The sequence below is a fragment of the Microtus oregoni genome, unplaced genomic scaffold (assembly GCF_018167655.1).
Source record: "Microtus oregoni isolate MIOR12 unplaced genomic scaffold, Mior012 000205F_ref0000001, whole genome shotgun sequence".
Lineage (NCBI taxonomy): Eukaryota > Metazoa > Chordata > Mammalia > Rodentia > Cricetidae > Microtus > Microtus oregoni.
The window spans coordinates 302,651-327,550 of NW_024544864.1; the positions used below are offsets into that span (position 1 = coordinate 302,651).

Sequence of the window (24,900 nt, forward strand, 5' to 3'; positions counted from 1 at the left end):
TCCATAGGACTGGAAAGGACAGAGTTTTCTACCTCCTCACACCCACCCACGTACTAGGAATCAAAGTCCTCACTCAATGGCCATCCTCTTGCATGTTACTCAAGTCGAGACTTGGTGGTAACTTCTTTCTGTGGACGAGATTTAAGGGAGGAGAAAGCACTTGAGAAGGGTGCCGACAAGCAAAACATTGCAGGCCAACTACAAGAAGGTTAGAGACACAAGTCTTGGAAGGTTTGAAGTCAAAGGATACTCTCTCTCTCTCTCTCTCTCTCTCTCTCTCTCTCTCTCTCTCTCTCTCTCTCCTCTCTCTCTCACACACACAAATGTTGAATTCATTTTTGCCTGAACCAGATGTTTTTTTTTAATTTGAGAAAAATGTAAGCGTCTTTTCATGTTCAGTAGTTACTTTTTCCTTCATTGCTTCCTTTAGAAACTATGAAACAAAAGAAATTATCCAAACAGGTGATTTGGAGATTTCATTTCCAATGCCATGATTTTACTGAAAAACTCCTAATAGGAAGTGCATCCTCTTATCAGACTGTGGGTGTCAGACAGAGCTCTCTCAAGTGTACAGCCAGTTCTGAGAGACAACGCCAGGAGGGGTCCAGATCCAGCTGAATGCACTGTCCGGATCCACAGTGTCCCTCTGGATAGCCACTTTGGACTTGCCTCCAGCTCTTGAGACAATGATCTGGCTCAGGAATATCTGCCTCATTTAATTTGAGCCTTTCTTGCAAAGGAATTGAAATAAAGGAGAAATAGTGGCACGGGAAATATGGGTCGAATTATGCCAAACCCTCCTGAGCGCGCGTATCTGAGAAGTGGTGGTTTCACAATCGCTAACGCTACCATGAGGCTGAGGCACTGATGGAAATTTGGCACGAGTAGCCAGAGGATTTGATTTGAAGATTGACTTTCACTATGCAAGATGGAGATACTCATGACCACGAGCTTCTAGATTGGTTTCAACCACTTTAAGTCATTGGTCGTTCTATGAACGCCTCCTTCTAGTCAATAGGTAGAAGGAGTTTTGTCTTTCTACGCATCTCCTTTCCCCTCCAAGAGCAAGGATACTAGCGTATGTGACATTGGCTCTTTAGCATCTCATCCATAGCCAATTTTCAAAAGTAGTTTCCTAGAAATGCTCCGTCTATCATGAAAATAAAGGATGGAATTCTGGAAGGAAAGGAACTGAGTTCACTGTGTGCCTACTTGACCACAGTCAAGTTCCTAAATCTCTGAAAGCCTCAGTTTCCTTGTCTGTGAAATGGAGGGAACAGATTCCCACTTGGCAGTGCTGTTGTGAAGATTAAGATGGCGCTCATAAAAGGCTTAGCCCGGTGCCTCGTTCAATAAATGTTAACGATTATTAGCACCACCCCCAGCACAGGTGCTCAATAAAAACTTGCTGGATGGAAGTCCCACCAACTGGAATGACTAGCAGATGAAGGGGACCTGAGCCTTTTCTTTTCTTTTTGTTTCTTCAGTGTTTTCCCACCTAGCTATGCACCAGATGACTTCTGAGGGTTTTTGGTTGGGTGGCTGGTTGGGGGAATTTTGGATTTTGTTTTATTTTATTTATTTATTTTTAGTGTGTGTGTGTTTATTTTTTATTTTTTATGTGTGTTTAAAGAATAAAATAAGGATAGTGGGAAAAGTAAGTTTTACTTTAGTTAACATTCATTTTTTTTTTTTTTTTTGCCCTCATTCAAAGTCCAGTCTGGCAAAATCAGGTATATGATTTTCCGGGAAATACGGCAATAAAATGTAAATTGTGTAATGATCATGAATCTGAATCCATTTAAACTTTCTCTAGACCTAGTGTTTCCAGCAGGCTTCTTAGATGGCTTCTAGAGTGTGCTTCTGCACTGGAAGGAAACCGGACCCTAACAGCCAAATTTCCTCAAGTGTGGGGGTAGGGAGACAACATGCAATTGTAATGAAAATTAACCCCTGAAAATGCACAGGATTTTATTACCCAATGGATGCCTGAGGAGATTACTAGAATTTTAGGGTCTTTACTATAAAGAGAGCAACCTGCATGCCTGCAAGACTCAATTACCTAGTAAACTGAGATTTCAAACCACCCTGCTTACCTCAATGAGAAAAGCTGCTTAGACTAAAGCGCCATTACTTCTATTTAGACAACCCTTAGCAAAGATATACAAGGAACTAAAGAATGGGACCCCACATTCTTCCCTAGGCCACAACAATGCCTGTTTATGTAAATAGGATTTTCAATAACACCACGGAATCTTTAAAAAAATGTTTTCTTTATTGTCTCTGAAAAAAAGTGCAAACACAGAACATGAAAGCTGGGGGCTTTCACTATAATGGGTAGGGAATATCCTAAAATATTTATTCTGTGTGAGTCTCAGCCTGGATTCCAAGGAGAGCTCAGAATCAGACACTTTCTGTCCGTTTTTCAAGAGTCAGTACAATATGAAGAGGCACAAAGACTTCTCTGATTTTGTGGCAAGTTGACTTCACAGCCAGTCAAAAATTCCAGTTGAGAAGGAAATAAAGGCAGAAAGTAAGAAATGTCTACTTGCCTTCATCTGGGGGCCCCTTCCAAAAATCTGAGCCAAAAATATAAATATTCCTACCTTCATCATCGTCACCATTCGACAGTCAAACACTCCCGTGTGACCGTAACAACCTCCAGACACACACGGAAAGCTCATTAAAGAACATATGAAGGCTATTTATAAAAGAACTAAACAAAGAAGGAAAGAAGTATTAGCAAAATTAGACTGCCCATGGTTTTGGCAACGATTCCTATTTGCTTGAACTCAAGTGTCTAACTCCTTCACTTGACAGGTATTGATAACGAGAGAGATACTGCATCTCTGGAGTTTTTAAACTGACCTTGTAGTTTTCCAGTTGTAGAACTCGAGTTTTGACCTAAACTCTGTATATCAGCCTTGCTGCTGCTCTTTACGCAGCTGATAAGAGGCAGAAATCCTTCTTGCTCCTTAGGCCGTTAGCTGCTGTTGAGCAAAGGGCTGGGGAGGGGCGTGCTCAGTGGCCCAGAGGAATGTCCATATATAAAGCCAGCCCTGATTTGGGGTTAAGAATTTAACCTTAAAAGGCTGACAAGTCATAAATTTGCCTGAGGTTCATATATATGTGTGACTTTCACAGCTTATATTCCCTAGCTGGGACCCAGAGTCAAAACAAGCTCCCCGACTAATGAATGGCACTAATTGTTCTTCCTGACTTGAGAACATTAGTCTGTATCCATAATATTTTCTTAAAAAACACACAATCTCATACCTCAAACCTTCTGGCTTAGGGGAATTTAGGGAACCAGTGAGAAAAAAAATAGGACAAGAGACTAATGTTGTCTGTGACACAGAGCCACCATTTTGGGAGTCCTGACTGACTCAACAGCTTCCATTCCATTGTGTCCATCAAGAAAAGTATAAAGCAATGTCTTCCAAACCTACACACACACACACACACACACACACACACACACAGAGAGAGAGAGAGAGAGAGAGAGAGAGAGAGAGAGAGAGCATGCTTCGGGGAGAGTAGGAGAAAGACTGAACCGTCTTTCAAGCACATTTTGTCTAACATTCCTTATTAAATATTTATACGTAAGTGCATAACCTCATAACCTTGGCCAAGCTTGGAAGAGATAACAGATACAAGACACACAAAAGATCCACATAAGTATAAAGACAAAGGAACAGTATCACATATCAGTACGATTGGAACGCAATCTCCAACCTAAAGTCAAGCTTGAGAATGGAACAATAAAAGCCCACAAGTGAAACATGGTCCCTGAAATGTGATAATGTCATCAGGGAGAAGCAGACTGTAATTTGGTTAACCTACAAGGTATGTGTCAGTTCTAACACATGTTAGCAGGATTTCAAAGGGGCTCCCTCATCTTTAGATAAAAAGTAAAAGCATTCAGTGGAGAGGGGAGAGAAAGAGACAGACCGAGACAGAGGAAGGGAGATGGGGGGGGGGGGGGGATTTCTTAAACAGTGAGCCACCTCTCCAGTCCTGAAAGAAAGATTTCTAGGGACAAAGATGCAAACTGCCTTCACTGAGAATTAAGATAAAGAGGGGGTGCCAACTACACAAAAATTCATCGGAGATATTCAAGTCAAATATACTTAACCATGTTCTGTCTACACAAAAAGCATTTTAAATCCTCACGCACCTTAGAAAGAGGACATTTTGAGAGCTCTTCACTTCCAAACTAAATAAGGAACAGAACTTTATAACCTCCCAAGAGAAGTAACCAGGTACCCAAACCAAACATGTGGCAGAAAAGGGAACCTGTTTTCTCTCCCAGAATCACTGGGTGCAGGCAGATGTGGAGGAAAGGGAGCAAGGCGGGAGGAAAATCAGGAGCTACAGGAAAAGGAAGCACAATTTATAACCAAAATGCTGAGGAAAGTATAAAACATTACACTCATCTATTTTTTTAGGAGAACAAGAAACACAAAACCATTCAAGAAATATAACAAACCATAAAACACCTTCTGTTTTCAATTACAACCAGTTGAGGGAGTATGTGAAGTGGGAAGGGAAACAGAGGGAAGGAGACATGAAGGAGGGCCCTTGTCATCTGGAGGTGCATAAAGCCAGGAGAGTGGGAAAAAAATGCCCCTTGATTCCCTTAGCTATGGGGTGTGAGCTAAGTAACCGGGGCTGCTCATTAGCGCTGGTCTATGAAGTGTTGATGAGCTTCGCAGGAATTTTACCCCTGAGTGACAGCTGGTAGTCACTGCTATTAGGACCAAATTTGAAAATAGAATTGGATGATGTTGAGAGGTCTCTGAATGACTGGATTCCAACATCACCTTTAGGTTTTGTGAATGAGGCAAACTTACTTCCTCAAAGAACAAAAAACACCAAGTGGATGGCTTTTGAAGCCCCACTCCCCAGAAAACCCTCTATGCAATATTATGAAATTGACCAACAGCACTGAAATTTCAAAGGCAAGAAATGACTTAGGTTTGATAAATTACCATTTCTAGGAAACCTTCAGAATACCATGGGGAAAATAAACCTTTATTTCAGAAATAAACTTTGAAGTTTGAAAACAAAGCATAAAATCTGCTTCTGAAAATAGTAGTTGGAAACACTAGCAACAGTGCTTGCATGGCTCTCTGAGACCTTTAAAGGTGTACAGTGACTTCTGGGAACAACCAGAGAAGCGAGGCCCCAGAATGCCAGCAAAAGAAAAAGCAGGAAGCCATTCAACAATTCATCCCCTAGAGGAGCAGCAAAATGAAGAGAGGAGCTATTCCGCCTTGGCTACAGCACTGACTTCGGAGGCCTAGAGTGTAGCTTTTACCTATGCACAAAGCAGCCGGTTCCCAAACTAGTCACAAAGTTCTTAACAGAGATCTTGAGTGAGCCTACAAACTCTCTCTCTCTCTCATTGGCTCATTATCCCCTTTTCATTTATCCCCCAGTCTTTCTCCCTCCCTGTCTCCTTCCTTCATTCCCTCTCCTCCAATTCGTCATTCTCCTCCCTCTCTCCTTCCTCCTCCCTTGTTTCCCTCCTTCTCATACATTTCTTGTATATCGGTCCCTAAGGGCACTTCAGTGGATGAATGGGCAAAGCACAGATGTAGAAACTGACAAGGATGTTAATTTATGGTCAAGATGTTCCACCAAGTACAGCCCAGTGCTTACCCTCATCTGACTTTCACTTGGAAGCTTTTCTCAAACTTGAACACATGCACAAATCACTGAGAGCCTTTGCTGGAAATGCAGATTCAGGCTCAGTGGGCCTGGATGGGAAGGCAGGGTTGAAACAAGGAACAATCCCATCTCATCGTGAGGAATCAGGGTTAGGGGGGTTCATGAAAAAGATGGCGCTGCACTGAGACTCTGACGGCTAGGTAAGACTACATTATGTGGGGATGATGGGCAGACAGGCGGGTGAGCCTTAACATTTAACCAAGAGACAACCGCAGCATCCTTTCGGGAATGGTTCAGAATCCTGTTGTCTCCAAATAGAAAGCACTTATGGCAAAGGGAGGAGAGCAAGAAACATTTTGCAGATTTGCATGACTTGGATAATTAATATACGCATGAGAAATCAAAGATGATGTCAAGGTTTCAAGTGTCTGTATCAGGAAGGGAAGCCACCCCCAGAAATGTAGACGCTTGGAAAGCGGCTAGTGAAGACAGGCAAAGAAAATGATGGTGCGAGTAATGTTTGCTTCTGTTGAAGGTGAAACACTAAGGACGTTCTGGTGGAGATGTTCAGCAGGCAACTGTGAGATTCTGAGTTGGACAGCAAGGGAGAGGTCAGACTGAAAGGAGATATGGAAATCATTCAAATATGATAATAAAGTTATGGAAATGCGTGTGAGTAAGCTAAGACGGGGGAGGGCAGACACATAATACCTAACACCTACATCTAATAAACGTTAAATAGAACAGACTAAGCCAGGCAGTGGTGGCACACGCCTTTAATGCCAGCACTCGGGAGGTAGAGGCAGGTGGATCTTTGTGAGTCTGAGGCCAGCCTGGTCTACAGAGTGAGTTCCAGGGCTCCACAGAGAAACCCTGTCTTGAAAAACCAAAAAGAAGAAAGAAAGAAAAGAAAAAAGAAAGAGAGAGAGAGAGAGAGAGAAAGAGAAAGAAAGAAAGAAAGAAAGAAAGAAAGAAAGAAAGAAAGAAAGAAAGAAAGAAAGAAAGAAAGAAAGCTGAAGAGATGGCTCAGAGGTTAAGAGCACTGACTGTTCTTCCAGAGGTTCTGAGTTCAATTCCCAGCAACCACATGATGGCTCACAACCATCCGTAATGAGATCTGGTGCCCTCTTCTGGCCTGCAGGGATATGTGTAGGAAGAGCCCTGTATACATAATTAATAAATAAATCTTAAAAAAATGGCCACCTGGAGAGCTCAGGGCTCAGATTAAAAAAAAAGAAAGGAAGAAAAAGAAAAGAAGGGCTGGAGAGATGGCTCAGCGGTTAAGAGCATTGCCTGCTCTTCCAAAAGTCCTGAGTTCAATTCCCAGCAACCACATGGTGGCTCACAACCATCTGTAATGAGCTCTGTTGCCCTCTTCTGGCATGCAGGCACCCATGGAGGCAGAATGTTATATACATAATAATAAATAAATAAATCTTTTAAAAAAAGAAAAGAAAAGAAAGAAAAAGAAAAAAAAGGAACAGATGAGACAAGCAAAGACAAAATAAAATAGAAGGTCCCCAAGTGTATAATATCTCAGAAGGCAAAGGAATATGACAATTCAGGTCAAAACTTTGGATGCACACTGTATTACTTCCTCTCACACTACAGAGAACACAGTGGAAATACCATTGGAGAGTAGCAAGACAAATCTACATTTAAATTCTGGCTCCACCATTTACACAAACAGGAAAGTTAACCTTTCTGGGTCTCAGTTTTTCCAACTAGAAAATGGGCATGCACCACCTCTTTTTCAAGTTTGCTTCATAAATGTGATAGATTACACAGATAGCAAGTGACATGTAGTAAGAATGGGTAGATGTTATTTTGTATGATCTTCTAATGTGGGAAACTATCCAACCAACCTAAAAATGATCACAAATAAAATCTACTAGAAACAAAGGAGTTTTGAGTGTGTGTTGAAAGAAAGTAGAGGCCCTATAGCTTAGCATAGTCAAGAGAACTTAGTGGTTTTGCCAGGAACTAGAGTTCAATTCCCAGCACTCATATCAGGTGGTTCTTGACTGCCTGTAACTTCTGCTCCAGGGGATCTAGATGCCCTCTTGTGGCCTGTGAGGGCAGGTGCACATAATAACACAGAGACATACACTTGGACAAATTAAAAAAAAAATAAATCTTTAAAAATAAAAGTAGAGGGCTGGAGAGATGGCTCAGAGGTTAAGAAAACTAACTGCTGTTCCGGAGGTCCTGAGTTCAATTCCCAGCAACCACATGGTGGCTCACACCCATCGAGATCTGGTGCCCAGAACACTATATACATAATAAATAAATTTAAAAAAAATAAAAGTAGAAACCCTGATGAAGGCAATCTCTTAAACAATAGAGAATTTAAAGACACTAGATTTATTTTACAACTTTCTCCTAACTCAGAAACAAAAGAATTGCCATTCACCCCAGTTTTACAAGTATTCCTAGCCTTCGCTTGGAACCGCGTCTCAGAGTCTAGCCAGCATGAAATATAGTGCGCTCTCCCAAAACTAGTGTCACAGCGTTCATTCTACAGGGTGGGAGAGTTCCCCCATGGGGGAGGAGCAGAATGTCACGTTCCTGGAACAAGGCACCAACTGCAGACTCTTTATGAGTGCTTGCTCTGTGTGCACGGGCGATGCCTGAAAGCAAGGCTCAAAAATGCAAAATGGCAAGGTATGGCTGTCAAAGACCACCCACTGCTAAAAGGAACTAACAACCTCCACATGAAATATCATTCATAGTTATTGCCATGAAAAATAAATAGAAATCTAACACTTTGACTCAAATGCATTTTCCAAAGTTTGTTCCCTCCCCCTCTTCCCCCTCCTTCTCCCCAGCCCTGAGGATGTGCTGGCTTGAGTGTCTGCGTGTGTGTGTGTGTGTGTGTGTGTGTGTGTGTGTGTGTGTGTGTGTATGAGTGCGCATGTGTGCATGTGTGTGGTGCGTGTGTGGGCATGAGTGTGGGTGCGTGTGGGTGTGTGTGTACAATTGGGTGTTTGGTACTTTGCAGTCCAAGCTGCAAAGTCTTGGACTATGATAACATAGAATCATACTTTCTCTTAATCAAGAAAGTTCTTGAAAGATTTGGCATATTTTTTTAAATCACCAGATGTTGGCAAAATACATTTTAAGACATGTCCCATGAAAAAGACTGGAAAATATCATCCACACCCATGCCTTCTCCTTGAGTCTATATACTGATGAGTCCCAACTGTGCTTCATCTGAACGCCACACTTCCCTAGTGATCTCATCTAATCCCAGGACTTTAAGTACATCTCAATACTGATAATTCCTAAACATGATTCCCCAGCCCCAATTTCTCTCTATTCTGTGATTCAACTCACAACTTCAACTGCCTAGCAGACATTTTCTACCTCCGTGATACAAGTGCTCCACAAACTCAATCTGTTCAACAAACTCCTTTATTCCATCTTTAAAAATATACTTTTCTAAACTAGGCATGGTGCTGCATCGGCACTCCCAGCTCCTCGGAGAGCCTGAGACACAAGAATAATGTGAGCCCAGAGTTTCGAGTCCACTGGGAAAAAATAGCTGTAGCCTATCCCACCTCGTTATTACGTGTGTCCTTGTGACATGGCCCCTGTCCTGAGGACACGCTTTGTGCAATGGGTTCTGTCCCATCTATTTATAGGTTTTCAGGGACTGAACTCAGGCCACCAGGCATGCCTGGAAATTGTGAATGGGCCTGTGTGTGGCAGTCATAGGACAGCCTCACTCTTTTTCCTCCACGCTGGTTTGTGACAGGGTTTTTGTTGTTCGCAGCTGCATATACCAGGCTAGCTGGCCCTCAAGCTAGCTACCAGGGAATCTCCTGTCTCCACCTCCCATCTTGCCATAGGAGCACTGGTATTGCATTGTATACTATCATGCTGGCTTTACAGGGATCCTAAGGATTCGAACTCAGGTCCTCATACTTGCAGGGCAAGCACTTTGCCCACCAAGCTCTCTCTCCAGCCGTTCACTTTGTCATAACTCTCTACTTTTCACATGCTTCACACAACACTATTTTATAAGATTTTTTTCATTTTATGTGTATGTTCACCTACATGCATGAATAAGTATTGAATGCAGCCCTGTGCCTTTGGAGGGTGTCAAATCAGCAGAAACTGGGGTTACAGATGGTTATGAGCTGCCATGTGGTGTTAGGAAGCAAACCCAGGTCCCCTGCCAACAGCAGCCAGTGCATCTAACCACTGAACCATCTTTCTAGTCCCTGACAATAGCAGTCTTTCTTTTGTTGTTTGTCTGTTTGTTGAGACAGGGTTTCTCTCTGCCCTGGCTATCCTGAAACTCACTCTATAGATCAGGCTAGCCTCAAACTCACAGAGATCTGCCTGCCTCTGCCTCCCAATGCTGGGATTAAAGGCGTGCGCCACCACCGCCTGATTGCCAACAGTACTCTTAAGGCAACAAAACATGCCTCCCCATCTCCCAGAGCGATACTTTATTAGAGTAGCCTTCATTGGGCTGTCTTGATAATCAAAATTCTCCCTACCTGACTCTCACCAGGTAGGGAACTCCTTGTTAGCAATAATTTTATCAACTCCTACATCCTGGCACAAAATCTGTGCTCAATAACTGTGGGTTGAAACAATGCCTGAATGAATCACAATTAAATATTAATATAGAGCTAGCATAGAAAGCTCATTATTAGTAAGTCTCTTTTCTGTGAGGTCCCGTCTGTTTTCGAAAGCAGATAGGCATCTTCCCCAGTGCAAACAGTCTCAGATATCCAGCAGGGAAAACGCCTTTGGGGGCACACTCCCATCCAATACTACCAATGCTAGAAGTGGTCCTCCAGAACAGATCCGCTTCGTAGTATGCATTCACGGCACCTACTTAATGAGGATCACATCTCTACACTTGGAAAAATGATGAAACTGGATAAACAAGCAGTAGGTTTGTGGTATCAGTGGGAACGGGTACGGCAACAATTTGGGGCCAATCCAAGTAGAAATCATTTGATTTGATCTGTGAAAAGCTAATCTTCCTTAGTTCTTCCCACTGAGGCTTAGGCTTATCTTCCATCAGACATGTCCAACCTTTTGACATTCTGACAAGATGTCATCATCTATAAAGTTCACGCTCAAGACTCATGATCAAGTTATCGAAAAAAAATCTCGTAATGTTTTGAGTCATTTGATAAGTTTGTGTTGAGCTGCATTCATAGCCAAAGTAGGGCACAGGGGCGTGTGACCCCCAAGCTCCAAGTTGGACACACCCTGATTGAGTCGGAGCTATATCATCTGTGTGTATGCGAAATACAAATGGAACACATGCACATACATGCATGCTGGAACCAGGCCAATCCCCAGAACTGAGAACTCACAGGTACTTCAGGAGTACTTGTGTTGTGCAGACGTGAGCTAGAGTAGAGCACAGCTTTCAAAACCTCAGTGGAAGCTATGACTGAGAAAGGCTACCCACTCCTACGAGTAACAACAAACTTCTCCTGAAACAATACGTGCAATTAACTATGGCTGTCAAAATAGCAATGTATATATGTATAACCTAAGAACACATATATATATGTGTGTGTGTGTGTGTGTGTGTATGTATGTATATACAGATTCAAATACCACATTTAGATAACAACACAGCTAGAAAATCTGTGTCACATCCTCTTCAATCTTCTTGGGCCAACGGGATTCCCAGGGTCAGAGAGAATAGGTGTGTGTTGCAACACCACCGTGCTTTCTTCATTCTCTGCTGCAAAGCAGTTTAGACAACCATGCACTCAGGGAATCTATCGCTACATGCCATACTACACTTCCACTGGACAGTAGTCAAGTCAGGACTCTGTCTTCAAATGTGTATTCTTCTATTCATTCCTGTTGGTTAACTATGTAATTAACTAGAACAATAATTCTGTACGAGGCATTCTACTCACCAGTCTAGAGGATATCTTGATTCAAACATGCATTCAGTAAACATTAGACATCGATGAGGTCATGAATTAGCTATACAGTTCAAAATCATGGATGTAAAATAAGAAGTAAAATACTCTAGGCTATCTATGCACTTGTGGCGTCTCTCTCTGTATTATCCCCGAATACATGCAATTCTACATTCAAATGTTTTCCAGTTCTTTCTGCTTGTCATATGCTAGTTAATATTCTGATATGTACCAGAATGTGAGCTTTTAATCTCCTCACTATGTCTGTCATTGTAACTCTTCCTCTCTTCACCACTTGCCCCTCAGCTTCAATTATGCAAAGCAGAGGTTGATAAAGAGCAACGGAGAGTCTCGGGATGTCAGGATGCACTGCATCAATAGCAAACATGCAGTGCTTGGAGAGACAGGGGACAGAACTGGAATGAAGGAAGGGACTATGCAAATTATTTTATTCTATCCGATAAAAATTCTCATCCTGAAAAAAAAATTTCATTTTGGAAAATGTCCTTTTAGACATAACTTCATCAATCTTCATGCCATTGGCAAGAAACGGTAACCACTGGGGACAAACTTAGTTGCAATCAGTTTGTCTTAGGACAGCCTATTGGGTATGCTGGAAAAAAGGCAATGGGTGGAACAGGAACTAGAGTACTACTGCCCACCAGCATGCACTTCTTTAACTGACACCTTGTGGTAATAGTTTCACAAACCAAAATTCAACACATCTAGATAGTAAAGAGAAAGACATGAATTTATATACGTGTACAACTGTATCTTTAAATTACATAGAATTGCCTTGGAAACAAGAAAGAAATACTTACCTCTTGTAAGAGCTGGCTAGTCTGCTTCTTCCAGGGAATTAAAGTGCAAGCAACTGAATTAAACCAACATCCTTTTTACTTACCTAGGCAACAGATGGATTTTTTTTAACCTGAAAAGGTGGTTTCTTTTTAGAAAACTCAGTAAAATTAAATCAATACTTAAACATTGACTTTATTGAAATGTTATTTTTTTTCTAACACATTCTAACTGCATTCATTGGGCCAATAAGTATGTAATAGTCCCTACTGTTTACAATAAGTGCAGATACAAAGATGAATACCATATAATTCCTAAGCTAAAGGAGATTATGGGTTCGTGATAGGAATACCTGGGAAACTGTACCTAAAGGTTGCTGTAACCAGGGTTTCTAGTTATTTTCAAAAGGAAGATTCTAACGGGTCATGGAAAGTTTGATCCTCAAACTGTCCATCTTCCCAATTTATAACAGACACACATTTCATTGGAGAAAATTTGAAAGATAGTATTTTAAACACTATAACCTTTTTAGAGAAATGAACAACTTTTATCTGGCAGTGTGTGAATGGATTCAATGGGCAGAAGTTTCTTTTATAATGGGTTCCCTGTCCGTTCTTATCACCACTTTCACTTATATTTTATCTGCCTTTCTATCAATTATTTATCAATATAAGCCTATTAAGTACACTTCAAAGAGCTTAGTAGATTTGCTAATCTGGCATATAAATATAATTTCAGCTTCTAGAAGTAATTAACTGTTTGGAACACTAGCAATGCATTAACTCCCTTGTTATTCATGAGCAAAAATACAAATTCTCGAATTCAGCTTTGTACATCTCCAAAAAAAGAGAAGCCAAAGCGAAAAAATGTCTTTCTTGATAATCACTTTGGACTTATTGTTATTGTTAGTTTTAAAAATGACAAGAATTTCTGATAATTATCAGTTGGATATGTGATATTTAGTTGGCTTAATTTGCAGCAAAGAAGTAAAGCTTCTTGGCATGTTCAAAAGGATCTTCCTGTGGGCCCATGGTGTTCCAGTGGGTGCCTCGCCACTCACACACAGAATTTCAAAATTCACTTTCTCTGCTCATATGCCCATCATCACCCTGCTTTCTGAAGCATGTTCTCTCTGCCATTATAGTTCAGGAGGTAAATTCCTGTTACTTAATGCTGTCTAGAGCTAGTCTGGGGAACCATGACTTGGATTCTATTTTCTGATGTTCTTTTCTTAATGGAGTGCTAGAGAGATCCCGTTTCAAGCCAGACACACTGCTAAATATGGGCAAATGACTAGAGAATTTTTCTGCCCATACTTCCTATTATGCCCTAGATTACCAGAAACATCAAAAACCCATTTACAGGTTCGGCTAGGGCTCAACAAATGTTGGCTCTTGGAACAGTCTCTTGAGTTGCGCCTGCACACAAATTCTGATCCCAGGTTACAGAAACCCATGAAGTGTTTCGACAGGTCTGTGCATGTCTCCTAGCTGAACTTCCAAACATGGTAATACCAACATTAACAAGAAGGTCTCGTTGACATTAAATCAAAGAGGACTTGATTTAAGAGAGGTCCTACGATTTATGTGCTATAATAATTGTTGATCTTTAACTATACTAATCCAGGCATAACAATGCTGCTGACTTCAATTTGTTCTTTGGAGATTCAACATTAATAAGCCCTACCAGTTATTAACAGTCAGCAGATAGCTGAAATAAGCCTGGATCGGTCTACAGCCAAAATACATAAAGACTAAAAAGTTTATCTACACGCCCTAATAATGTACTACAACACTGGGCTCTAGCTTTTAAAATAAGCCTGAGAAAGTATGCGAGAGCTCATATAAAATACTTAATGATCTAGAGATTCCATTTTTGTTAATTATCAACCAAATTCTGTATGGTGCTTAGCATTGTGCTCAACACTGCTCAAATCAAGAGCTTTCCCTTTAAGAAGCTTATAATCTAAAACATACAAATAACCATATGCAGAAAAAAAGCTAGAGATCAGAGTAAAAGGAAGCATTCACAAAAATGTACAAATTCAGCACGCCAGAACTTTTTAGTTGAGCAACATGATCCCCAGTGAAATTCTTTCCAAATGATGTATCATGTGCACAAGTTATAAGTGATTATCTTCAGTTTTCTTAGAAATGAGTAATAAGATCCCTCTTAAGACCCATGCTTTTGTATATGCATCAAACACTAAAGTTGGCATGGTCATTGATAGCTGCCATTTAAAGAGAAAACATATTTTCTGTCTTGTCTCATAGGAGACAAATCCAGGACTCTTTTCTCCCAGGTTGGTAATAAGCAGCCTTTTCCGAGGCTACAGTGAACAGCAAACATTGCAACTCTAAAGATGGAAGCAACAGAATGCTCAAAAATATTGCATCAAAATATTGGATACAATCTACCAGCTCATAAGAAAAAAAACACATTGCAAAACTGACACCATCTGTGTGATCTAGCATCCATCAAAAACTGTCTTCTGTCTCTTTTTAAGATGGAGCCTCTATTAAGAGACTTCTCCCTGTCTCCCACTTCATCTCTTCAGTTCTTTTCCCTTGCCCAGGCTGCCTATTGTGACCATTTCAGCCAATTTCCTGGAGGTATTTTCTAGCTCCTTTCACCCTATTTAATCCTACAAGTTTCCTGGGAAGCCTGTTTACTTGCATGCTCCCCCACTACCCTGCAAACCCTTTGACAAAAGGGCTTGCATCTTCCTCCTCACTGCACCCCCAGCACCTAACACTCAGCCTGCTAAGGTGCCCCACCAATCAGTAGCCGCCTCCATCAGATTCGTGGCTCTTTCGAAGCACTTCTCAGTCAGTTTATGCAATATATATATATATTCAGAGCTCATCTGAAAGAATTCTCTAAACTCTGCTAAGTAAGCACACAGCAGTACAACTTTGGAAAAGTTTTGACAAATCATCTGCTCACCCACACGTCTAGTGTAATCTCAGTGGAGAGAAAACCCTCCCCGCCTCAATTCTCATTCTTGTGCCCAAACATTAGGACTGCTAATTGTTTCAAAATAATTGGGGAACCACAGCTGGCAACACAGATATGGTTGCTAGTTCTCATAGTAAACACACATGTGTGCACACACACATTGAAAAACAAACTCTGTTTCAAAAATTTTACTTTGTATTTTTCTGTTTCACCAGTTTCAAGAAACTCCAAGCAGATCTTGGCTTTCAGAGGCTGCCTTTTACCCATAGGTGCAGTTGGCCTTCTGGATCAGTTCTAGCACTTTCCAAGGCCTTCTCCAAGGCAAGATCGCTCCATCTTGGGGGAGTTACAACACTACCATGGTTTGTTTGATTTTCTCATTCCCATTTGCCCCCTGCAACTCCCAACCCCCCACAAAAGTGGTATATGGCATTCATAAAGTGAATTACACTTGATTTTTGTTTAGAGGATTTTTTTTTCAGACTTCTGTAACATTCCCTTGAGACAATTGGAAACATCATTGTCTGATTACTAGCTCCCTTACCCTGCCTAAAATTGGATCCATTCTTGATTGCGCCTGTGGGTAGGTTAAGCAAAACAAAATAAACATCTAGACTTATGAGCTCATTGGCTTCTTTTCTGAATTTTTCTAAATTAAATAAGGGCAAAAGAGCCGCACTGAAAGGCAGTTATATGGATTTCCCTGCCAAGCGCTAACTCTGTGGGCCTGGTTTCCATCTGCAGTGTTTTCCAAGTTACAAATCCTTGAAAAAAAAAGTGGGGTCTGAAGAGATTCATGGATTTGAGGAACATGCTATTTAGAACGGCTATCCAGTGCCTTTGAACACTCTAAAAGCAATGGGGACATGAGATTGGAAGGCTTTAGACCAGCTTTGTAGAAGTCTGGGGTGGTTCTTCAGCACCAGTGATTTATTTTTGAGGCTGGGTGATTTCAAATGCCATTTAGTCTCATCCATATTAGCATAAGAAATGTACCTTATCCACTCTAACCCAGTTCGACTAATGGCCAAAGTTAGCAGTCAATCCCAAATGTGCCCCTTCCGTGAAGCAGGACATTCTGGAGGATTTCTCTTTACTGGGACGGAATCTCATTTTATCTGGGACAAAGAAAGCTTTAATGCAGTTAAGACAGTGCAGCAGATAAACTGAACATGGCTTAGACTATAGATGGGGGGGGGGGGTGAGTTGAGTGGTCACCGTGATGGTTCATAACTATCAAATAATTTGCAGCTCTCTTTCAATTTCTAACCAGTGAACGACAGCAGCAAATTACACATTTATTCGCTCTGAAATTACGCACTTGCCATTGTATTCAGTCTGCCATTATCATCTCTTCTCTGAAATACTGATGAGCTCTTTCCACATACGAACATTAGAATTTACGCCATAGTTTCTCCATTTACATCATCCATATTTGCCCATCTGTAATTCAGGACAAATGGTTTTGTACCAGGTCTGAGAATCTGAACGTTGTACTGCCATAGTTGTTTTTTTTTTTTTTTTTTAAAGCCCACGGATAAAGGGTAGTTGCATGGATATCGCCATATTTGAAATTTGGGCTTGTTTTTTCTCCTGCTGTGTAGAAGGTTCTAGCCACCATTTAATTTTGTCCAATGACTGAAGTGAGTTGTGTTGGTTTTACGTGGGGGGGGGACCCTGAAAAAAGTGCTTTCTCCTAGAGTTTGGGAAGTAATAGAGGGAAAAAAATCTCTATTACAAATAAGTCTCTATAAGTATGATCATCCTTAGGCTGGAAGCACGAAAGGCAGGAAGCAAGCCCTGGCCAACTCTCATAGACACAGTGTGTGGGCCCTCCCAATACTTTTATACAGATGTAGCAAAGAGGCAGGCAGCCAGAGAGCTGGGGGGAAGGAGGGAGAAAGGCAGGCGCGCGCCTCTGTATGTGCGCCGCAAGCCTCTCTCTCGCCGTGTGTGTGTGTGTGTGTGTGTGTGTGTGTGTGTGTGTGTGTGTGTGTGTGTGTGTGTGTGCGCGCGCGCGCGCGCACGCGTGTGCATGTGCTTAAGGGGATTGCTAATGAGTATCTGGATGGACTTTTCTCTGGCTCCCCCCCAACCCCCACCGCCTTTTTTAAGCACCATTTTTTTACTTCCCCACTTCGCATCAGCCAAATGCTACCCAACCTGGACTAGTTCATCTTGTGGGGGCTCAGTCTGTAAGGACCAATTTTTACATTATCAACAAAAGCGTATTCTCTGGCCTTAGCAATCTAATTACCATGGCACTTCCAGGGGAGAGAGATCCGCCTGTTGTTTCAGCTCTGTAGAACTGATTCATAGGTTGCCCCTTACAGCTCTTGCACACGCCCACGTGGTACATTAATAAGACTTAACAGTGGAAGAGGTAGTTCTACCCTCCCTTAGAGCGATATCCTGCAAGGCAGTGTTTAACATATGCGCAAGTGCACTTCAGTCACCAAAAAGGGTGACCAATTACCTTTGCAACTAAACAGCAGGCTCGCTAGGCTCTTTTCATCAACCTAAAGAAAAGGCTGAGGGCGCGCTGGCTGCCTAGGTAACCTCCTGCCAGTGAACGCTCCCTGGCAGCGCCCACAAGGCGCGCATCCGCATTCACAACTTGGTCCAACGATCTGGCCCGCCTGCCTGACTTGTTGAGAGCCACCAGCCAAGTTGTGGCTAGGCTTGCTCCCAATCTCTCCCAAGCGCGGGACGCGCGTTTGGCTGGACGCACGAGTCCTTGGAAAGAGACCCTGGAGGCCACAAACGTCTCACGGTGTTCGAGTATGGTTGGCCGGTTTCTTCTGAGCGCACCTCTGAAAAATTAATCTTTTTGAAACCTATTTTTCCTGCCCATATCGTTAGTGTAGCAACTTGTCCTGATTGGATTCTAAGGACCCCAACCTCAGGACAGTCAATCACACAAGGCCATTAATATTCATCTGTTGACAGCGGCAGCCCTCAGCTAAGGTTAAAATATGCCCTTACAGAACCATCTGATTGTGCAGAACAAAAGGCAGGCGCCCGGAAACTTTCCTCTGCCTAAAATCTTCTCCTCTTCAGGGTCCAGCCTGTCAAAGCAAATGAATTTGGGAGGGGAGGAGTTAAATCATCTTTGGACTCGCGTTCCGCAGGCCAGCACCGCCGATTTTTAAAGAGATTTTGCCAACCTAGATAAGGGAAGCTGTTCGAAGGAAAAGGCTCAGTCTTCCACATTTGGGGGGTCCCTCTTACTCAAAAGTTTCCTTCAGTGGGTCTTTACAGCCCCTGTGGATTCAAAGATTTGTGCTTAACTTTGCCTGCACTTGGGCCCGGCCAGCCTCGGGAACCCAGACTAGGGAAAGGAAGGCATGGGGAACACACGGTGGAGAAAGTATGGCCAGAGCTGTGGGTCCAGCTAAGGCAAAACATGTGAGTTAGGGTGATAAATTCCCGAATCATCGTCACCACGTTGTGAAGCCGGTTTGCTAGAACCATAGGGGAGCCAGCTCCCACCTTCCCGCCCTCCCCAAAAATGGGCGCTAGAAAGACATCTCCGCCGTCCCTTGCTCTGGCTTGCACACTCCCTGACAGCAGCGTGAGCCCGGGACATGTGGACAGAGTCCACACACACTCTGCTTCCCTCCCTCAGTAGACCGGGCCAGGCTCCAGGCACAGCGACCATTCCCAGGTACCCAGCAGCAGCAGAGAGCACGGCCGCGGCGCCTCTCGGCTAGCCTAGCGCGCTCTGGAAAGAGCCACCGCGCGCGCCTTGGCTTCCCACTGTGCGGGGGGGGGGGGGACGCTCAAGGGACCCCTTACTCACCTGGCACAGGGGTTTCCGGGACCCATTTGAGTCCGGGCTGCAGTCTCTGGAAGAAAGAGCGGACCTGGTGACAGGTGGCGTCTGGAGGCGGCGGGGGCTGCGCCTGTCCCAGGCAGTCCAAGCCGATCAGCATCGCCACCAGCAAGCACGCGGTGCGCACGGTCCCGGCCATCCTGCTTCTCGGGGGAGCGAGGAGAGCACGAGAGAGTGGCAATAAGAGATGGAACGGTGCCGGGACTTAGCAAGTCTGGCAGTGGTCTTGCAGAGCAAGAAACAAGCCGCTACCCAGCCGCTGCAAAAGTTTCCTCGCAGCTACCTGGGCGCTGGGCGAGGGCGGGAACCGCTTGGCGGCGCAGGGCGGCTCGGGGCGGAGCCTTGTGGGCGGGGCGAGGCGAGCCGCGCCGCCTGGGGGACGGCGGCGGGGTCGTGTGGCTGCTGGCCTGCGGGATGCGGGGCGTGGAAGCGGAGCTGGGAAACTGGGAGAGGCGCGGGAGGAGAGTGTGGATCGTGTGCGGTGGCTCCCGGCAGCCCTGCCCTGCCACTCGCTCGCCGCCGCTCTACACTGGGCGCTCTGGCATAACTACGGCAGAGGGGCTGCAGGCTCGGGCACGCTGATTGGCTTCTCAGCAGCCATCCCCTCTGACTGGCTCTGGGAGAAGTTCCCCAGCCTCACTCCTCCTTCCCGCCTCCCATCGGCCTACAGCCCGGAGGGTTTTTCCTTTTCGGCTTTTTGCAAGCTCTCCATCCTTCCTTGGAGTGGGTGGAGGTCCGCGGTTTAGGTACACATACACACACCCGCTTCGACGCTAGGCCTTCTCCCACCCAGATCCTACTCCTTCTGGTAACCAGAGCCTACACAAAGCTTCCTAAGCACAAAATCCATGTCCTTGTTCTGCTTTCTGTTCTCAGAAGGCTTCCTGGAAACCCTTTTCCCAAGCAGCTCTGGCCAAGCTCTCAAAGCCAACCCACAAATAGGCAGCTGGGGACCTCTGGATTTCACAGCCTGGCTCATCTTTGTACCTAAAAGGTATGGAAGCCCTTGTAGCTTGCTGGGTCTGATTCAGTAGACCCACACAAAGTAAAATACATGTGTATATATATTTTTTAAGCCACTTGATCGTAATCCCCAGGTAAATCATAATGTCTGCAGGATAGTCCGTGGGCAACCCTCATAAAACAAAGTACAGCTGGTGAGAGTAACTCATTAGGAAATCATTTTAAAGATTAAATTCATTAAGCCACAGTTCGTTTCATACCTGGAGTAGAACCCTATTTGGAAGGTTTCCTGGATGCCAATCCCCAATTCTCTTACTTAATTTTCACCATTAGAAATACATTTCTTTGAGAATCAAACACCTCTTGGAGAAGGAAACACATCTAATCATTACCTCTGTGCAACGAAGAAGGGACCATTCCATTGGATTGATTCTCTTTGTGACTCCAGTAGTGTGCACACACAGAGAACAACCTTAGCCCAGTGTCTTGTACATAGCGGGAACTCGGTATTTCCAACATAAAAAGACTTTAATATCTCAATGCAAGCTAGCTCGTTGTCTGACTGTATTTCTTTTTTACTAGTCAGAAGTATGCTTGGAGAAACAGAACGATGAATAGGCATGGGGGGAAGAGTCTGTGTCTTGAATATGTTGACTGAGAAGACAAAGCAATACAAAGGTCACTGAGGAATTCATCCATTCAGGCCTTCATTTGTTCATTCAGCAACAAATATCTGAATTCCTACTATGCACCAGACTCCATGGGACACAAACAGAAAACGGAGACACAAAATTATCCTGTAGTACCTGACCTCAAAGAGTTACAAACCTTATGGGGAGCCAAGGAAGCAAAAGGTTAACACATTATGTGTTAAGTGGGAAGACAGAGTTCTAAGGGCTGAGCGGATGGATCAGAGAAAGTGTCCCAGAAGAGCTGATGGCCTAAACTCGGACTTGAAAGCCCAGTAGGAGCTGAGGTGAGAAAAGATTGGGGGAAGGGTGCCCAGGCAAGGAAGCAGGGTGAACAAAGAGGAGAGGCCCTGGCATGGCCCATTTGGAGAGTGGGAGGTGCGAGTAATGATTTCAGGCTGAGGAGTTAAAAGAGCTAAGGCAGGATGGAGAGGCGAGCAAGGGCCAGATTGTGCAGACGGGGAGGGCTGCACAGGAGTCTGGGGAACCACTTAAGGAAATTGTAAGCATAGGGGTGACACGATCGTATTTGTCTTATTAAAAGATCTCCGCAGCACTGTTTCAGAGTATGATTTGAAAGGGGGGAAAGCCTGGAAGCAAGGAGACCAGTTAAGAGGCCATGAAACCAATACCAGCAAGAAATGATCAAGGCCTGTGACAGAGAAGTTTTGGAAGGGGAAAATGTCCTAGAGATATTTAGGAGATAGAATTAAAAGTGCACGCTGATCTAGTACCTGTGGGGGTTGGGGAGAAAGGCATCAAGGACGGAGGGCTTATTCACCACCCCCACCCCCCTTTTTTTCAACAAACACTGAGTGGTGCCTATGTATCTGGCATTCTTCTCCTACTTCATAATTTAGCCTGGGGCTAGGCCTGTGCCTGCATTGAACATTTGACAAATGACATATCCACTTTAAAAGAAACACCAATTAAGAGTCCTAATTTGGCTGGTGAGTTTGATATGTTCCACCTGTGGAGCCCTGTGACCAAAGGGCAGATTGGAAGGCAAGCATTGATTGAATTTCATGACCTCACAGAGGAAGACATGACCTCCCATAAATTCATGATCTTCCAGAGCTCATGCAACCAACTACAAAGGCAACAGTTGTTTTCAACTACTGGGTACTGAGTACCTGGAAAAAAAGTGACCATGCCTCCGTTTTAATATGTGCTTTTTCTACATAGCGCGCTTTGTCAGAACTAAAGCACTGCTTCCCGAGGGAAGTACGGATCCCTGGAGTCAAGGCAGTGGACGCATGAACTTGGGTTTGTTGTCAAATGCTTTATTTCAGTGGGTGACGAATGATACATACAATCAGTGCGTTCATCTCATGAATTTAGTTGAGACAAAGCTAGGTGCCCAGTTCAGTAAAATATGAACGAGTTTGAAGAAAACATTAAATAGTATTGGAAATATGGAAACAGCAAACTGAGTAGGTTTACATGTAAGTGACTAGGATTTGAGGGCTAAGGCAGGGGACAGACTGCCCCTGAGGCTGAAGAACTATTTCTTTAGCCTGGAAGTTTCTGCTCCCACTCCAAGCACCTACTTCAGAGCTTTTAACCAAGCTAAGAGGAGAGTTTTTTAAAAAAAATACAAAAAAAAACCTTGTCTGGACGAAGGAGAGCGTCCATTTTCTAAGTGCCTCTCGAAGCTTCTAACCTTCCAGTCCCCTGAGTGATGCCTCTCACAGTGGAATTTCAGGCACTGAAATGGACGTTGTGGGATAGGCTTCTTTGTCAGAAACACTTCCAGAAATGTCATGGGCGGCCGTCCCCACTGCTTAGTCAGGGTTGAAAAAGTTTACTCCGGATAATCTTTAGCCAGGGGCTGGGGGATGTGTGTGGTGGTAAAGCCCTGGCCTAGCTTGCACAAGGGCTTGCTTTGAAAAACAAGAAAGAAAAAAATAAAGAAGAACATTCGTGTACAAATGTGTAGACTCTCTTACATTATTTTATTTATTGTGTTACATGCTACAGAGATAGGTGATTATTAAGGTCAAGCTTCCAAAGCAAGGAAAGGCAGCGCGTGTGTGTTTATCGTGGCAGCCACTCCACAGGCTGAGGTGGAAGTACGGATTGAGCCCAGGTGTTCAGGCCCAGCCAGGGAAACACAGGGAGACCTTGTCTCAAAAAACGAGAAACAGAAAACTCACGCACATGGTGCGGGGGAGGGGGGGGTGACAAAAACCCTATTTTCTCTTTTACACTGGCAACTGTTGTACCTCATGCAAGACAAGCTCCCTTCTCCTTGTCAGTCTTTGTCAGGGGGGATTCCTCGGAACTCTTCCTTGAGAGAAGCAGAGAGATAATCAGGGTGGAGATACAAAAGGACATGCCGGTTGAGACAGTGTTCCCTTTGGACAATAAAGGCTCTGTGCTCTCAGGCCCAGTTGAAAGTGTTTAGATAGCATGGCTGAACCCCCTCTCCTCCCCCCATGGACCCTGGGGGAAGGCTATCTAGCACAGCAGGCCCAGAAGAACTCTTCTTCACCTTTTGCTCCTGGACTCCAGTTTGAAAGAATTCGAGAATTCCCAGCTGTAGCCAGCAGCTATTAACTTGCTCTAGCAGGGAGGAGAGTCTGGTTCCATGGCTCCAAAAGCAGCATAAATCAAGTTTTCTGGGAGAGGGTTAAGAAAGGGTGTTCAGCAGCTGCCGCCATGGGAGGAGCACATGCACAGCCATGCGTATGGCCACACACACACATTATTTGTCTTGGGCCCAGTTCCTCTGCCCCCTTCCCCCCACCCCCAGGTGATGGTCCCCCCGTCCCTCTCAGGTACACAGTGTCTGTCATCTGCTCTTAACCTCCCTCTCAAACTTGCTGTCAGAGAAGAAAACTTTAAATTTCGTCGGATCTCAGTGTATCTGGGTGATAGGGTATAATGGGGCTGCCCACCCAGGGGTACAAGTGTTTCAACAGGGATCAAAGCTTTAAACCAAAGGAACAGAGCTCTAAAAACTCTGGAATTCCAGGCATCCGCCAGTGGGAAGGGAGTGTTTAAACTGAGGGGCAATGAGGCCTTTTTTGGTGCACCTGAAATCACATCATGTAGACAGTTGCTTATATGTTAGGCTGGTTGCTGCACACAGTCAACACCTCCTGAGCCACACCTCTGAGCTCGATGACACACAGCCACTTTGTCTCCTCTTCTCCTGCAGTGTATGAGTCCTTTGTGGGGCAGAGGGAAGGGGAGGCGCCAGGCACACTGATCCCAATTCTCCCTAATGTATAAGCTATGATCAGAGGATGAATTATAGTCCTTTGGGAAAGAGTGTTCATTCATCCATCCCAGCCAGCAGGCCAGTGCAATGTAAATGGTAACTTTGTAAGTTGAAAGACTTAAAGTCATTCTGAAAATTGCATAATAATCTCAGGCAGAATCGGGCTCCATGTGTACAGAAAATTAGTACATGTGACTGAGATCCTTACATTGTGAGTTGTAGATGGAGAGCCTCGCCTCAGTCTGGGGACTGTCCTCGCTGTCCTCGCTGTCCTCGCCGTCCTCGCCGTCCTCACCGATCTCACCGTCCTCACTGTCCTCACTAAATCCATAAAATATACTGAGTTTCTTCGAATTTAGCGTCTAAGTCTTGAAAATAAAACTGCTGAAATTTTGATTTGTGGCGTCACGTTGATTACTACAACTAAAATGATTCTGTTCTGTCTTTGTTTGCATAAAGGAATACTGATCTTGATTCCTAACATATCTCTTCATGCCTTTAGTCTATTGACTTTTAATTAGACAGATATATTATATGAACTTCTAGTATTTTGTTGCTTCTACATAGGAGTGTGTGTGTGTGTGTGTGAATATTTGAGTGGTATGCAGTTTAGCAATTGAAAGCATGATAGCTTTAAGTTCAAATACGAGTCCTGCCAAAGGCATAATTTTATATGCTGCATGGCAATTCCTACATGCTTTATTTTGCTTTAAATTACTGTGGACCAAACTTTACAGTGGTTCAGGCATGTAATATATGAATCTTAATGCTTGTTTCGTAGAATTTTTAAGTAATTTCAATACATTTTTTCTGGGTCTCTGGCTCTGAGATCTGGTTCTTCAAAAAGCC

The 24,900-nt window shown here is 43.8% G+C and overlaps 1 protein-coding gene across 1 annotated transcript in view; it reads right to left on the bottom strand.

Annotated features, from left to right (window-relative positions):
- LOC121445555 (glypican-3) overlaps window positions 1–19,551 on the bottom strand; it is a gene marked incomplete at its 3' end in the record, with an annotated part of 312,437 nt that extends 292,886 nt beyond the window's left edge. The window contains exon 1 of the mRNA XM_041647665.1: window positions 19,141–19,551. Coding sequence (XP_041503599.1) covers window positions 19,141–19,312 — 172 coding nt within the window. The remainder of the gene's footprint in view (window positions 1–19,140) is intronic.
- Between the last annotated feature and the right edge of the window lie 5,349 nt (window positions 19,552–24,900).